The sequence below is a fragment of the Cynocephalus volans genome, chromosome 1, assembly GCF_027409185.1.
Source record: "Cynocephalus volans isolate mCynVol1 chromosome 1, mCynVol1.pri, whole genome shotgun sequence".
Lineage (NCBI taxonomy): Eukaryota > Metazoa > Chordata > Mammalia > Dermoptera > Cynocephalidae > Cynocephalus > Cynocephalus volans.
In genome coordinates this window covers 256,711,693-256,729,214 of record NC_084460.1, presented here as the reverse complement: position 1 = coordinate 256,729,214, position 17,522 = coordinate 256,711,693, and the positions used below count along the sequence as shown (strand labels likewise).

The 17,522-nt window shown below is 39.7% G+C and overlaps 1 protein-coding gene across 1 annotated transcript in view; it reads right to left on the bottom strand.

Annotated features, from left to right (window-relative positions):
• The window catches only part of MFSD6 (major facilitator superfamily domain containing 6), a 51,590-nt gene that overhangs the window by 18,120 nt on the left and 15,948 nt on the right, over positions 1–17,522 (bottom strand). The window contains exon 2 of the mRNA XM_063074589.1: positions 562–659. Within this exon, the coding sequence (XP_062930659.1) occupies positions 562–659 (98 nt within the window). The remainder of the gene's footprint in view (positions 1–561; positions 660–17,522) is intronic.

Here is a 17,522-nt window from a genome sequence, read left to right as displayed (position 1 = left end):
GTCTCCTAGAAATTTTTTCAGTTATATCTTGATGAGAAACAGTACACTGAAGCAAAGAGAGGAACTCAAGTCAGGATATTTGAGTAAAGTTTAAAAGGTTCATGGGAAAACAATAGTGTGACTATAAAGCTTTAATTATAAATCACCAGATGTGATAAAAGTAACAGATAAAATAATTATGACAACAGTCTTTTTTTAATGAGTATAGTTAACCTACAAAAATAAAAACACCAACACGTTTAAAAGATAAGTTCTTTTATATTTAAATACTACATTTAGATGTCTAACAATTGCACACAGTTTATTTTAGAGTTCCTCTTTCTTTGTTTAATCACAAGGGTGTGGGTCATATCAAGCTTTGTTTGGCTCAACATAGAACAGCTCTCAGGGTAACTGAGGAACCAGCCCCCCTGACGTCATTTCTCCCTTAACAACCACTTCAATCATATAAAAAAGTAGCTCCACCCTTCCTTTGTAGAATCAGTGCTGAAAGGCACTGGGCTTTTTTATACAGTCATAACTCAGGTAGAGAAGTAATTCTAATCCCAGCTGTTTACTCACCTTGAAGAACTTCCATGGGGAGAACAGTCCAGGCATTTTCCAGGTAGGAAATATAAATATAGCGAGCTGTATTACAGGCCAGGCCAATGTATAGAACCCTATTTAAAAAAAAAAAAAAAAGGAAAATAAAGTGAGGCCCCAGAATGAAATACAAAGTTTGCAAATATTACCTACTTTTTACCCTCCCCAAACCATCCACCATCCAGCACACAGTGTTCCAAACTTAGGAGCAGGACAATTAAATTTAACCATGAATTCAGAAGATAAGAAGATAAGAAGATTGCTTCTCACATATCTGCTCTCAGCCTTTCCAAAATGCTTGTTAATAGAAAAACGAACATCATTCTTCCTGAAACTTAATTAGTAGCAGAGATGATGCTTTTCTAAGATAATCTGAGCACACTGCCATCTGTAATGACATTACTGGCTTCCTTCCAGGTGGCTGTAGGATAAATATGCCTGGGATTGTAGCCACTGTACTATGACGGGGAAGGACAGGATAAAAATGAGAATGTTACTGTGAATGTGGCCTTGCTTACAATACCCAAGACGCCAAGCAGTTTCACAAGGAGAATCTCTAGGTCACTGAAAACTATCATCCAATAATTAATAATAAACTACAGGTGGTCCCCAATTTACAAGGGTTCAACTTCAGGATTTTTCATTCAGTAGAAACCACACTTCAAGTACCTGTACAACCATTCTGTTTTTCACTTTCAGTGCAGTGTTCTATAAATTACGTGAGATGTACAACACTTTCTTATAAAATAGGGTTTGTGTTAGATTATTTTTGTCCAACTGCAGACTAATGTAAGTGTTCTGAGCACGTTTAAGGTAGGTTAGGTGAAGCTATGATGTTTGGTAGGTTAGATATATTAAGTGAATTTTTGACTTATGATATTTTCAATTTATAATGGGTTTATTGGGACATAACCCCATCATAAATTGAGGAGCATCTGTATTTGGAAATCAAATACTTTTTCCTATCAGTTCAACAGATACATGTTCATTATTTCTAAAAAGGTCCATAGGATCATATGTTCACAAAACTGGCAAATACATATCAACCTCTTGCTTCCTCCCACCCCCACCATCAAAATATAAGTAAACACAAAATAAGCAGAGGCCTAAAGTGGTGCGCCCAAGCATAAGATTAGGATCATTACTGTGAACTGGACAGGCTGGTTTGGAAGGAAATAGTGGCTGCTCTTCCGTACAAAACACAGCCTGATGTTAGGGATTTATCTTTCTCAGTTGTTTTCCATTTTCTGTTAACTTTCCTAACCTTAATGTCTTTTTGCTTTCTGAATCCAAGTGGATGCAAGTAGAAGGTAAAAGAAGTAAACCAACATGAAAATCAGTGGTATTTTCCTAATCTTGCTTAACTATATATATATATATATATATATATATATATATATTTTTTTTTTTTTTTTAAAAGATGACCGGTAAGGGGATCTTAACCCTTGACTTGGTGTTGTCAGCACCACGCTCAGCCAGTGAGCAAACCGGCCATCCATATATGGGATCCGAACCCGGGGCCTTGGTGTTATCAGCACCGCACTCTCCCGAGTGAGCCACGGGCCGGCCCTTAACTATATTTTTATATTAAAATCATTTCTATAAACACCATTCCCTTTACCTTTTTCCCAACACTGAATCAAGGAAAGGAAATGCTCTCAGGCACCCAGCTGTCAATCATAAATATGGAACAGAAGGATGGGGAAAAGACAAAAAAAAGGGGGCGGGGTGAGGGGGTGAAGATGCAATAGGAAATGGATGTCAGAAGGGACTTAGGAGTCATTCAGGTATTAAAGCTCTCTGGGCCATCTTGTTCTATAGACTCTTTTAATGACTCTATTATGTTCTTTGTACTCTTGTGTTTTAAAGGAAAAAGTATATGTTTCAATCCTGTTTGATAAAAATTTTGCTGAAAAAACTTGCTACACACAGGTATTGACATTCAAGGCTGTACCCCAGAAATATGTACAATCAATTATGTTACAGTAACCTTAAGAAAAAAGAAAAAACTTGCTACAGATCAATCTCCCTCTGCTAAGAGGGGGAAAAAAAAACCCATGGGGAATTAAAATGCAACACACAAGTTACACAAACCTATGTCTCCTTTTTAAGTTCTAAACCAGCTCTGTGGATGATCTCTAGTTAGCCTAACTCAGGGGTCAGAAAATATTTTACTATAAAAGGCAATATGGTAAATAGTTTAGGCTTCGTGGGCCACATGGCCTCTGTTACAACTTCTCAACTCACTTTGTAGCATGAAAGCAGCCACAGAGTAAATGAATCAGCATGACTGTGTTCTAATAAAACTCAAATTATGAACACTGAAATTTAAATTTTATATAATTTTCATGTGTCACAAAATATTATTATTCTTGTGATTTTTTTTCAACCATTTAAAATTGTAGAAATAATTCTTAGTTCATGGACCATACAAAAACAGGCAGTGGGCCAGATTTGTCCAGTCGGCCATAGCTTGCCAACCGCTGGCCTTGCTCATTAATTTTTAACCTTGGGTGTGTATCAGATTTACTCTGGTAACTGTTTAAAATTACAGATGTCAAGGCCCACACCCATCTCAATAAAGATCTTTATGGGCAAAACTCAGGTGTTTTGCTTTTGAAAGCTCCCTGGGTTATTCTGATACTGAGTGAGGGTAGAGAACCACTGATCTAGTTTATTCCAAGTTGTCCCAGTAATACTTTCCTATAATCCCATAATAAAACAAATTTGGTAATCTACCTTCCTAGCATTCATATTGCCTATCCTGAAGCTTTCTTTTGAGCCCACCTCTGAATGAGGGTTGCCATGACAACCATTATTCAATCAATGCCATAGTCCAAAGCTCCTGGCCTAAAGTAACCCAGAGTCAATCGACCCAGTTTAAGAGGTAGATTGTGCTATGCCTTCAGACATCTACGTGTGTGGAACTTAGTCACTGGAGTTACTGGTCCATAGCTCTGGGACCCTTTGTTCTCAGACTGCCACCAACAAGCTGAGTGGCTATGAACTTCATACATCCTTCACTTCTTTCCCACGTTCTAATCTCACAACTGACAGTCCTTTAGAACCAAACAGGTGCCCTAAAAAAAAAAAAATAGAAAAATAAAAAGTGTCCAGGGCAAGTTACTTCATCTCTTTGAGACTCAGATTCCTTATATATCAAGAAGGGACAATAACATCTACTTTGCGGGTTTGCTGTGCAAGTTACAACACAGTGACACACCCCCCCAAAAGCATTCGATAAATGTACCATTATCATCATAATCGTTATTGCTATTATTATTAGGTTAAAGGAAAGTATTTAAGTACGCTTTTGTTTCCTGACAAAATTTTTATCCTAGAATTCCAAAGGAGAGCGGCACTGATATTCCTTCCTCACCAGCCATTCTGGGGAGGCCCGTGACTTCAAGAAATCAGCAAGGGTAAAATTATGAGCAGAAAGGCAAGCAGCATTTGGAGCTATGGAAAGGCAAAAAAGGAAACATATATTTATTGAAAAGTCACTGAAAAGCATTTCAGCAATCTAGGAATATCTTTAATATCTGAGTGGGATATTTCAATCGCTGTATTATTCACTGTTATGGGCTGAATTGTGTCTCTCCTCGCCTGCCCCCAAATTCATATGTTGAAGTCCTAAGCCCCAGTCTCTCAGAATGTGACTGTATTTGGAGATAGAGCCTTTGAACAGGTAATTAAGGTAAAATAAGGTTGTATGGGTGGGTCCTAATCCAATATGACTTGTGTCTTTATCAGAGATTAGGACATGGGGAAGGGGGTACACCAGGTGAAGACAAGCCAAGGAGAGAGACCTTCACAAGAAACCCTGATGACACCTTGATCTCAGACTTTTAGCATCCAAAATTGTGAGGAAAGAAATTTGTTTTTTTAAGCCACCCAGTCTGTAGTACTTTGTTATGGTAGCCCTAGCAAACTAATTCATTTACTCTCATGAAATTAAGCATTTGCTGATAAAAAGGAATTTATAATATGTTTTACTAGATCATCCTCTGGACAACCAGATTCTTCCTTATGCTGAATATAAAACACATGTGCAGGGTCCTAGAATTTCCTGGGCACTGAGGTCTGGAAATAGAGAATAGTCTGAAAAATGCCACTCAGTGAGATAATAGATACCTACTGAACACCTATAATAATAAAGCTAAGAAACATCACCTTCCTACTTCCTAACAGGATGTCAATAAATAATAAAAGCAGGCAAGAGACAAAGGTAATTTTAGAACAGGTGGCTGGTCTAAGTGAAGTTATCTATAAAGAGGAGCACAACTGGTAAGGAGCAAACGATTTAGCTGAAAACACTACACCATGGAAAACCCAAATCACTTGTCGAACACCTTGATTCTGTATTTGAGCAAAATGCAGGAGTAGGAGAAAATATGGTCGTGACATTCTAATTTCTTACAGAACCACAATTCACAGTATTAGCAATTTAAGTTGATTGGTGGTTATAATAAAACAGCAATTTTTTTCAACAGTGTTCAAGATGTAGATACAATTAATTAATGACTAGTTCTGCAATTCCTAACAGAGTGTACATTAGTTACGATGCCGTACTTTTCTCAATTTAACCAACTATAATATGGCTGAGTGCCCCCCAAGAGACACTCAAAAGCACAATGAACATGAATTTTGCTCAATAAGCATTTATTGAGATACCACCATGTACCATACACTGTGCTGGGCTCAAGGAGAATAAAAATGAAGAAGAAATCCTCCTTGCTTTCAAGGAACTTTCAGCCTAGCGGGGAGACAAACACATAAACATGTAAGTTAAATATAATACACTAACAGATACATACAAAGTACTATGGGAGCACACAGGAGAGGCCCTTAGCTAACCCTAGGAGTTCAGGGACACCTGGGTTAGTAGTAGCCGGACGAAGAAGGCAGAAGAGCATCACAGGCAGAGGGAACAAAATGAGCAAGGAAGGCTTCACTAACCACAGAAAGGCAAGCATCTGTGGCCAGATAAGGTGCGTGAAAGATACAAGAAAGATCACAGTCTAAGGAATTATGAAGAGATAAATGAGATTTTTCGGTCCAGATCCAATGTGGAAATTATTCCAGAGACAACACAGACCTAAGCAAAGAAAGACCTAAGCAGGATTATCCTACAATGCTCAAATCGGAGAGACAAAAGAGCAACACCACAGAGAGCCCTATGGGCAGCAAACATTTTGCAAAAGTCTCTGTTGCAGAAAAAAAAGTTCTTTAAAAAACAAAACAAAACAAAACAAAACAAAACAAAAAAACACAAAAGCACTGGATAAAAACAAAATGCCCTGGATGAAGACTGTTTTTATCAATCAAGTGGAGTATTTACAGATAGAGACTGGAGATTCTCAGCAGTCTGGGTTATAAGCCCTCACTCAAAGACGCATGCATTCCAGTGCATACAGGTGTGACTCAAGGGCAGGGCAGGAGTTGAAGATAAACTAGCAACTAACCAAGATTCACAAAACAAGATTTCAAACAGGTTATCCTCCACTACACCTGGCTAGAGTTTTTGCCAGCTCCTAATGAGAAAGAATTGGTTATTAATACAAGGGTACTTCAAAAAGTTCACGGAAAAATGGAATTAAAAGATAATGTGAATCTTTCCAAGAACTCTTTGAAGATGCCTCATACTACATAACTTGGAGCATAGTCTACAGTCTGCCTCATAGATGTATCAGCTTGGGTTTTCCGAATGGTAAACAGTATATGGTCTCACCCTTAGGTTGGGTTCCATCATTCCCAGATCATCCTTTTATGGGCTATATACACTTGCCAGTAAAAACAGTCCTTCAGATATTGTCAAAGATGTCTTTCTAGACCAGGCAGACATCAGCTGCTGACCAGAGTCAAGATTCTGGCGCTCAGTGCAAGCATTCAATGTGAGCGGCACCCTCTTCCCCAAGAATGAAGCTTATTTCCAGCTTTCAGTAAGGTGGTGTTCTCTATAGTCAGCTTAAGATGGTAGAAAAGATATATCCAAACTCTTTAGAAAATAATTAAAATACAAGGTTTAGGCCTTGAAAGAGTTAAATTCTATTCTAGAAAACTTGTTTTCTCATACCTATACCCTTCCTCCCAGCCAGCCTCCAAGATAAAATATTACTGTGGATGTCAGGCCAGAATTTCTCTGCCCCTGTCTAGCTGAATAGGGTTTTACTGTAACTGTCTGGAATTTCTTGTCCTCCCTCTTCTTGTCCTCTCTGGCATGTCCTGACATCCTGTGTCCCACCTCCAGGGCTGGCTGGTTTGGAAGAATCAAAGCCAGCATTCCTTAGGATTCCCAGATCAAGTATATGGCCTGAACTACACTCATGGTATACTCCTCTAATGCTATAATGTAGCAAAAGCAGACAAAGGGGAGGAGACATGGGCACAGAATCAGTGACCTGGGTAACACGTGGGCAGGAGCTGTCACATTTCATCTTCAGACCAAGCACTTACCTGGAAGTGGCAGAGACGATGACATCTCTCTCTTTTTTCAAGATTCAAATTTGGGCACTGGTACCCCTGATTGAGAACGTCCTTTGGCTGAAAGGGATCATCCCGTCCAAGAAACCTTCTGAGATGTCTCTAGGTATAACTGATCCCGTCTCCCCCTGTTCCTGTTACACTCTGTTTCCATTAAAGGACTTGTCACAGTCTACAACTGTTGCACACAGAAGATTGTGAATTCCTGGGAGGCAAGGGCTATGTCTTTTTCATCTTTGTACTTGTAAAGAACCTGCCTTGCTCAGGTAGTCAATGAATTTATAATAACAATTTAATATAACCTTATGTAAATTGATAAAATATGAGGGCAAAAAGAAGCACTGCTCTCATGAAAATAGTGTCTCTCAGCAGGCTACTATCATTTTGGATGGTATAATTCTTTATTGTGTGGGACCCACATGTTCAGTGCAGGATGTTTAGGATCCAAGACTTTTGGATGCTAAATGCCAGTCTCTGAAACAACTAAAAATGCTCCCCCCATTTCTAAATGTATCCTGTTGAGAACCACTAAGTGAGTCTCTTAAAACAACAGCTACCCTTTTCCCATTTCTTCGTAAAATGTGTGTGTACTCCATATTCAATATGGAATCAATCAGTATCCGTATTCAAGTTGTATTAGTACAAAAATAAATCTAGAAGGAGAGAGACACCAAATCGTGAACAATGGTTATCTTGGAAATTTGTGATTACAGGATCCTTCACTGTCTAAGACTGATTTTGTATAGTGAGTTGTACACTTTTTGGTAATCGTATAACAATAAAGATTTAAACTGGGGTGGGGGGACCACTATCAAATTAGGCCTGGGAAAGATGACCTTAAAAATTTGGATTAAAATTAAAAAAAAAAAACAAAAAAAAAAACCTAAGAGACTTCTCTCAGATTATTTTGAAAGTTTCAAGTTCATGGTCCACACTAAAGAAATCAAAACTGGTGGAAATCATAGATTATAGGTGCTATGGTTTGAATGTCTATATCCCCTCCAAAATTTACATGTTATACTTAATCACCAACATGATGGTATTAAGAGGTGGGGTCTTTAGAAGGCAGTTAAACCATAAAGGTGGAGACCTCATGAATGAGATTAATAACCTTTAAAAGAGGTGCAAAGGAGTTGTTTCCCCCTTTTGTGAGGACACAGCTTTTAAGGCACTGTGAAAAATAAATTTCTATTATTTATGAACTACTCAGTCTCAGGAATTTTGTTATAGCAGCATGAACAAACTGAGACTATTGGCATGGTTTAACCCCAATCAGCAGAAGTGTTTTCAAAGAAAAGGTCTGGCCCTAATCAAAAGATTAGCAAACATTTTTACATTTTTATATTTTAAAATGTGAATATGTTATATGTTAGGCAATTATGTTTTAGCCGATGTCTAAGATGGTGGCGGGCGGATGGGAAGAACACCCAAAATGGCTGTGGAGAGTTTCAGGTCCCTAGAACAGCACGTTTTCCTTCCCCCTTCTTCCTCACCACCACATCCCCTTCCCGTGCACGAATTTCTCCACCTATAGAAAAATCCCAACTCAGCTTAAACCCCACTTGCTTCCCTCCCCTTCCTTCTTAGCCAATAGGAACAGTCCAGCTCAGCCTAACTGGATATAAAAGGCCACCCCGACTCTCCCTGCTGCTGCTCCCACTTCTGAGAGGGCAGCCCCGCTTGTTCATTTTGCCTGCCTAATACACTTTGGTTGAGTCCCTGTCTCCTGGTGTGTTTCTTTTGCATTCGGGCCGGGGTTTTTTCCTTTCATTATATTTTATTATTAATACACCAACTACTAATGATTCCTGATTTGGCCAGCTAAGAGAGCATCTTTATACTGTCACCTTAAGTGAGCTAAAAGCCACTGCAGAATAGTAAGTACAGGTTGAGCATCCCTAATCTGAAAATCCAAAATGCTCCAAAATCTGAAACTTTCTGAGCTCCGACATGACACGTAAAGGAAACGCTCATTGAAGCATTTTAGATTTTCAGATTAAGGATGCTCAACTGGTATGTATTCTGCAAATATTCCAAAATCCAAAAAACTCAAATCTGAAACACTTCTGGTCCCATGCATTTCAGGTAAATGATACTCAGCTTGTACAGTATTCTGATACTTATGTCAGAAAAGGAAATTACATATGCTGCATGCACTTACATGTGAGAATATCGCTAGAAGGATACACTTGAACCTCATATAACTTATGGTCTCTAGGGAGAGGAATTGGGGGACTGTCTTAGGGGTGGGAGAGAGACTTTACTAGTTAGCTTTCAGTACTCCTTTTAAATATTTTTCCATGTGTCTATCTACTTTCTCAAAGAATAGGAGTCACCATGTTTCGTGTAGCTATAAATAGACACAGTAACTGATGTATGATGTTTGACCCATGGTTCTCCAGCCTGAAGGGATCATTGTCTGGGTTTATATTTTGACTTAGCAACAACACAACATCCTAACTAATATTCAAAATTATTTCTGTCTTTTGAATATGTTGGGAGATTGGGTGTGAGTAAACCATACAGTTGTTCACACAGTTGAGAGGCACATGGAATAGTGTTGGCATAATTGTTTTCTTTCCAGACAAAGGAAACAGTGGTCTGTAGAGACAGACTTAAAGAAAGTGCCTGTTTTCTTCAAGAGCCACTTGGATCATCAGAAAGTGTATATAACACAATGGGAATATTTGAACTCAAACTGACGACATGAACAAGATTCTATTATAAAACATCTTTCCTTGTAGCATATCAAGAACAATGCTCTCTGCGTAGCTCTCTGTCCTGCAACAACGCATATGATACCAAATGGATCCCTTCGGCCACAGTCCCCACCCATCCCTGTGCCCTGATATCCTGCTCCACCTTCAGATCTCACTCAGCTCCGTCTCATACCATGTCCATTTCATGTGTGATCATGGCATCATGTGCCTCTCTTCCTAACACTTATCTCAGTTATAACCATGCATCTACAACCTGCCTGTCTTCTCCAGGGAGGGTGAAGACATTTGTATCATGTTGGCTCAGTTTAATCCATGGTGCTCGACACACAGTAGGCCCTCAATAAATATTCACAAACTGGAGGGAAAATATGAACACTTTAAATAGAATATCAATTATCATATATTTGTTGAACACACTGTGCAAAGTGCTAAGGATAACAATAGTGAACAAAATATAAATATACACTATGAACATATTATAATTATATGTGTGTGTTTATTTTAAGATACCTGGTTATGCTACAGGATAAGTGATGTAAATGTGAAAGAATGAACTGATATAAAAGAGGCCTAGAAACAGGACGATTTCAGGGATTTTTTATTAAAAAAATAGGTGTCCTTATTTGGCAACATTTTTGACTAATGTTAACAGGCTCTGGTTGAAGATAAATATTGTCATTTGTGTGGACAAGCAATAGTTCAATGAGTAGCTGACTATAGTTTATTTGGGGCCTCCTGAAGCACTGTGCAATGGAACCTAAACACATATGCATAAGCAGATAACAGGATTCTGCTTACCACAGGCCTATCTCACCAGAAGAGTAAGAGCTAGCATACAAGCCACAAAGCTCAAAGAGTCAGTGGCATTCTCACAGCCTAGTGAACATCCTGGAAGCCACCAAGCCTCTGTCACCAAGCAGGTATAGCTGGACACTGACCCATCCCTGTAGAACAGAGAAAAAGAGACACATTGTGTGTCCTAAGAGTAAAGAAGTAAGAAATAATATTCATTCAGTTCTGTATGTTTTTTGCAGCTACCAATACTTCCTTCTATTGTTTCTGCTAGAGAAACAAAAGGTAAGAGTGAAGTCTGAGTCTCTGCTGGTCTTAAATCATTCTTTATTTTGCTGCCTTCAGATCTTCCCTCTCTAAATGACTGATAAGCTAAGAGTGTAATTATGGTCACCATCAGCAGGGTCACTGTGCTGGTTTTCTGGCCATATTTACATCTCTCCATTGTTCTTTCAGCTTATTTGTCTACTTTTTCTTAGGCTGTCTGTATCTCCAGATAGAAAACTGAAGATGTTCAGAACAAAAATAGAATCTTGATTCATGGAACACAACCACTTGGAAGACAAAACTTGGCTGTTATGTTGCTGCATTTTCTATGAAGAGTCAAATGACTGAAAACACACATGTGTGGGTGCACACACAATTTTGCTTTAAAATTTTCCATGATATGGCCTGAGGTATATATACAATACAAATGCTATAATCACCAGAGAAGAATCATTGACATTTGGCATAGCAATTCATTTGAAAAAGGGCCTTAAGAGTTTTAGCTGACCCTAGTTTTAGTTGAGGGAACTAAACAAGTTCATCAAAATTCAGGCTGAAGGAGTATCAAGACCAAATAAAAAGGAGACTGTAACTCCACTGCTCTTGACTTTGGCGGGTCCATGGCAGGAGTGGGTCCAATTAAGGGGACCACATTTTAAGAGATCATGGACGGAAAAAAAAAAAAAAAAAGAAAAGAAAAGAAAAGAAAAGAAAGGAGCCAGAATAAGAAGGGGAAAATAAAAAGAAGAGAGTCCTGATAAGATGTTCTGGGAGAAAGCCCTGAAAGAATTGGAGAAATTTCAGGAGGGACATATAAGTACGTGAAAGGCTTTTCTGTTTAAGAGGAGGTTGACTTACTCTATGTAAGCCCGAAGTCAGACCTGGGAGCAGTCAGTACAACAGACACTCTTGCTTTAGCTGCTATGAAGAAACTAAGGGAGGGTATCATTCTCTCTCTTTCAGCTGACTCGATCCTGAAGTTGTCTGGGACCTCCAGCAGGCCTGGGGAAGCCTACCGAATAAGAGACAGAGCTAACAGATGGAGAGACCCATGTTCTGATCGCATCTTTTGAGACCTGGTTAAAGTTACACCTAAGGCCATTTGCTGGACTTTTCAATCAGACAATACATTCCCTATTTTGCTTAAGCCACTTTGGGTAAGGTTTTCTGCCACTTCAACTGAAAGAGTTCCAAGTGACAGAAGATCTTAGCTTCTTTGTGAGGTAACAAGTTCCACATCACTAGAAGCAGCCAAGCAAAACCTAAGTAACCATCTGTCAAGGATTAGGGCAGGGGGTTCTAAACTGGAATGAAGCTAGGCCCACATGACTGTATTAGTTTCCTAGGGCTGCCATAACAAATACCACAGACTGGGTGGTTTAAACAATAGCAATTTATGTTCTCACAATTCTAGGAGCTAGAAGTCCCAAGATCAAGGTGTCACCAGGGTTGGTTTCTTCTGGGGCCCCTCTCCTTGGCTTGTATGGCCACCTTCCTCCTGTGTCATTGTCTAGTCTTCCCTCTGTGTGTCTGTGTCCAAATCTCCTCTTCTCATAAGGACACCAAGTCATAACACATGAGGGCCCACCTAACAACATCATTTTAACTTAACTACCTTTTAAAAGATCCTAACTCCAAACACAGTCACACTTTGGGGTACTGGGGATTAGGACCACAATATATGAATTTTCAGGGGCACAATTCAGCCCATAAAAATGCCTTCCAAGGTCACTCACAACTCCCACTGTAAAGCAAAACTAGTAAGATGCTAGTGATTTCCTCAAGAGCCATTTACGCCATATATCAGCAATAAGAGTAGGTGATACCAGTGGCAGCTCCCAGGCCCTCTGCAACAGAGTGAGGCTGTATCCTTCGAGGACGACTGTTAGCATTTTGTACAGCCCAGTTCAATTATTGACTCATTTACTTTATCTACGGCACTGCTATTTACTTTTCCAGTGGCTGATGTAAAACGAAAGGCTTTACAAACAGTGCTAATTAATGTGTTTTCACAATGGGCAGCACAGTGGGGCACAGGCCGCACCCTGGCTGAGGTGGTGGAATCCATGGCACAGGCATACTTGAAGTGGGCTTTTCTCAGGAGTGGTCATACTACAGGGGTTTAGAAAAGATCAAATCAGCATGTAAAGAAAAACTGCTAAACATTGTGCAAATGTGTAAGCTACCATTCAACAAAATGAAAATATTTCAGGGAGAGCAGTCTCATCTTTCAAATTCTGCCTGAGAAGATACATGGAGAAGTGTCTAAGAGTTTGAGTCCCAACTTCCATTCAAGTCAATTGACTTTAAAGGAAAAAAATTCTCTGTACAGACCCCAGTGACTGCTATCATAAATCACATCCCCTATCACTGGTTACTTGGTCTGTTCTCATGGCATGGCCTGGATGAGTTTGCATGAAGTCTTTGTGCACATTTTTGACTTACCAGCAAAAACCGTTCAATGTCTAAGTGTGGGGGAGAAGGGTACACAGGGAGGGGTGAGGTCTAAAGACTGGTTTTTCACATACTAAAACAACCAAAGTAGAAAGTTAGATCATTAGAGTCAGAACTAAAAGAAGCCACAGCATCAACTCCAGCCCTCTCATTTCATAGAGAGGTCTAGAGACATGGAAGGTGGCCACAAAGTCTCTTGGTCAGTGGAAGGTCAAGGTCCTTAGCCCTCTTGCCCTAAGGAGCTCTTTTGGTAGATAATAGCAATATGCTGTTTTCCTACTCCAAAGTCCCTACATAAAATGAAACCTAGACAATGGCTTGAAGAAACACCTCTAGATTGAATCAGAAGAGACAGAAACTGGCAGTGTTACTGCAGTTATCCTTCTGGACACAGCTGTGCACTGGGAATAAAGAAGTCGGTTGTATGTTTGTGCTGGCTTTAGAAGATGGTTGACATTTTAAACTTTGACAAATCTTTGGGAAGTCTAAGGTAAGAGGAAACTAGAAGAGCAAATGCTACTCAATAGCTGTTCAATATCCTGGATCACAAAAGAAAGATTAGTCAGAAGCAAAATTTTGTGTTATGAGATGAAATGGGCTGAAAGACCATTTCTGCTGGTGAAGCTGCAGAAACCGCAGGAATCAATGCTGAGGCAGGAAGAAGGGTGAGCCAGGATTTCCACCTCCCACCTGCACGTGGGCTGCCTCAAGCAGGCAGACTTTGAAATTAAATCATCAAAAGTTGACTGCTTAGCTGGGTAAGGAGCAGAAACTTGGGAAGGATCGCGCGCGCGCGCACACACACACACACACACACACACACACACACACACACACAACAAACAGGATTGTGAGGGGAGAGCAATGGGAACAGACCACAGAATGGCAGAGAAGGAGCTGTCCAGAGTCCCCACCTTGGGCATGGTCCAACCACGGGCACAGGCTGTGTCCAACAACCCTGCAGGTCTCTAGAGCAGCCTGGGAAGCTCCCTGTGAGCTGGGCTCACCCTGCCAAGAGGTTGAAAGGATCTCTGATCTTTTCCATTCCTTAATCTGTGATGTGGCTTCACAGAACCCACTGCAAAGAGTCTTCATCACCCCAGAAGCAACACTGGTTTTTGGAACAACTCCCTCTCTTTCTCTTTCTTGAGCTTTCACTAGCTTTCAGACTTCATTCAATGTGATCTGACTCACAACACTAAACACCTTTTCTGTCTGAAGTGTACTTCATGTTATGAATTTTTCAAGTAAAAAAACAGTGTAAATACAATTACAATAAACTCTTACCCCAAACCTATGAACTAGTAAACTTTTACAACTAGAAATTTGGTTCTCTTATTTTTTTAAGTGGAGAACTCTAAATGAATAGATTTTGTTCAAACCACTCTTGTCCTTCTTTTTGGGACATTAATGAAGAAAGAACACCAATGTCAGTGATCTCTGAGACCTCCACTCAATACAGGACCCACACCATGCCCACCCCACCCTCCACTGTGCTAATATTTCTATAATGCTCTCCAATTATTTAGCATTTTTTTGCTACTTAGTATCTCATGTATTCCCACCAATAATATTCTGAAATAGAACACACAAAGGTTATTACTAATCCTGTTTTACATCTGAGGAAATCAAGGCCCTGAAAGGTTAACCAAGATGCCAGGGCCATGCAGCTAAGCAAACTGCAGAACCAAGACTCGATGAGGCTTCTGCTGTTACATCCCCTGCCTTGTCCACAGTCAGCAGAGCCTCTTCCACCCTCATCCTAAGACTTTTAGGGAAATTTAAAAGGTGCTCATTTTCACAATAATTAATGATCATTTTACTTTAAAATCTTCTTTCACAAAGATTTGCTATAATATTCTACTTGTATCTGAAACAGATTTCTAAAAAAATTCTCATTAACAGAGTTAAGAATAACATAATGGTAATGAAATAGACATAATTAATAGTAACTTGATTAACAGTAATAAAATACTAATGATACTAGTATTTATCTACCAACATTAGTGTCTGATATATATGTATGTATAAAAGAGCATGGGATTTATAAGCCAGAGAACCTGGGCTGAAGTCCCCACTCCACCACTCAGAAGTATAGACTTCGGGCAAATCATAGCAAATCTGTTTCTTTCTAGGCTTGCATGTTGGATCTGCCCAACCAATGCACATGCTACCAGCAATGTGTATACAGGCAGAAAAATAAAAGTTTGCCACTGCTGGACTCACTTCTATCATCCCACTGTATTAAGCCACAGGTCCCTATTCTAGTGTCTTCTGTCTCTTTGGGAATCCCACCCTCTATACCCACCTCAGACTCTCCTTGCTCTGACAATCTAGACATGTATACTAGTCTGCCCAGGCTGCCATAACAAAATACCATAAACTGGGTGGCTTAACCAACAGACAGTTATTTCTCACAGTTCTAGAGCCTGGAAATCCGAGAACAGATTACCAGCATGGTCACGTTCTGGTGACGGCTCTTTTCCTAGCTGGCGGATCACTCACTACCTTCTTACTACTGGGGGTCGGGGGAGGTGGAGAGAGAGAGAGGGCGCTGGCTCTCGTCTCTTCTTATAAAGGCTCTAATCCCACCATGAAGGCCCCACTCATGACCTCATCTAAACCAAATTACCACCCAAAGGTCCCCCCATCTCCAAATATCACCACATTGGGGGTTAGGGCTTCAATATATATAAAAGGGTGAGGACATAATTCAGTCCACTGCACCCTGTTTCTCTGTCTTTAATATTCACATTCTCTAACACAATTAGGAACCTACCCCGTGGCTCCATGAACCCTGTCTGTAGACTCTCAGGTACTCCACCCCAGGCCCCCAAGGAATTAACTTGATCTTTCCACCAATGGAAAATATCAGACTCTTATCAAGCCTCTGTAAAATGAATATAATGTAACAACTGTTTTTGCAAGGTTGTTGTAACAATAAAAATATTTTTGAAAACTATAAATTGTAAAGCATACAATAACTATTTTTATTAGAGATCTAGAAATTATGATCTGATTTAGCCTAATTAAGAAACCGAACATAAAAAATTTTCCCTATGAAAGATGTAAGAATCTTTTCTGTGGAATAAGGTATATTACAGGTATTGGTAGCATTTCTGAGGTAAGGCAATAAAGAACAATGCTACTCTCAGGCATATATGTTATAAAAATAATAATTGATTTGTTGGCTGGTCTAGTCTTGGTTTGTTTTCTTTCTCAATTTATTTCACTTATCAGATAAGCCCTAGACTCAGTAAATCACAACTAAGTCATTAGGCTATTTTGGGCATCATATTCTCTCCAGTCCCACAGAAATGCCAAGGCCACCATTCCTAAGGGCAAATGGAGGCTAGCCCTAGGATGAAGGCCTGGAGTAATCAGTGATAACATTAAGAGAACATTAGAGATGTATTCATCAAGACTTCATGTTCTGACATTAGGATATAATTTTCAACCTTATCTTGGAAGCACTCAACTTGTCTCTTCCCAACAGCCCTGCTATAAGGCACTGCTTCCAGAATAACACTGAGAGTAACATATTCTTTGTTTGAAAAAGGTTTTCCAAAATGGATTGACCAGCTGAAGGGAGAACAGGGAAGGAAAAGGAAGAAGGTAGTTATAGAAAGCCTCAGATCATGGGATGGAGCCGACTGTTCTCTCTCTACATGCCAATGTGCCCCAAAAGACACCTCCAAGTTCATCCTTTCTTCTAAGATCTGGACTTATGAACATAAATTCCCAACAGGCATCTCCACTATCTGTTAGGAGTTCCATAAATTCCAAATTGCAGTATCCTCCTCCCCTGCCCAGAACCTATGCCTCTCTCCCTGGGTTCCCTTCTTTGGGGAGTGGCACCACCACTGATCTGGTACCTAATACATAAAACAACTCTTCTCTCCCTCCGTCCCCCCCTACACCAGGCCCTGCCCAAAAGAACTCTTGATTGTATTTGCTTTACTTTATTTCCACTCCCAGTGCCTTAGGCATCTAACATAACATTTCTGTAGTGCCTGACATTTTCTTTTTTGTTTTACTGTCTTCCACTCCCTACCAGAACACGAACTCCATGAGAAATGGACCTTTTCTGTCTTGTTCAACACTACATCCCTAGAATAGGAACTGATCATTTAATAAAATCTTCTCCAAAATATTGTGTGAATGAACACAATATTTAATTGTGAATGAACTCTTTCTATATGATACATGGTCATAATTAGAAAC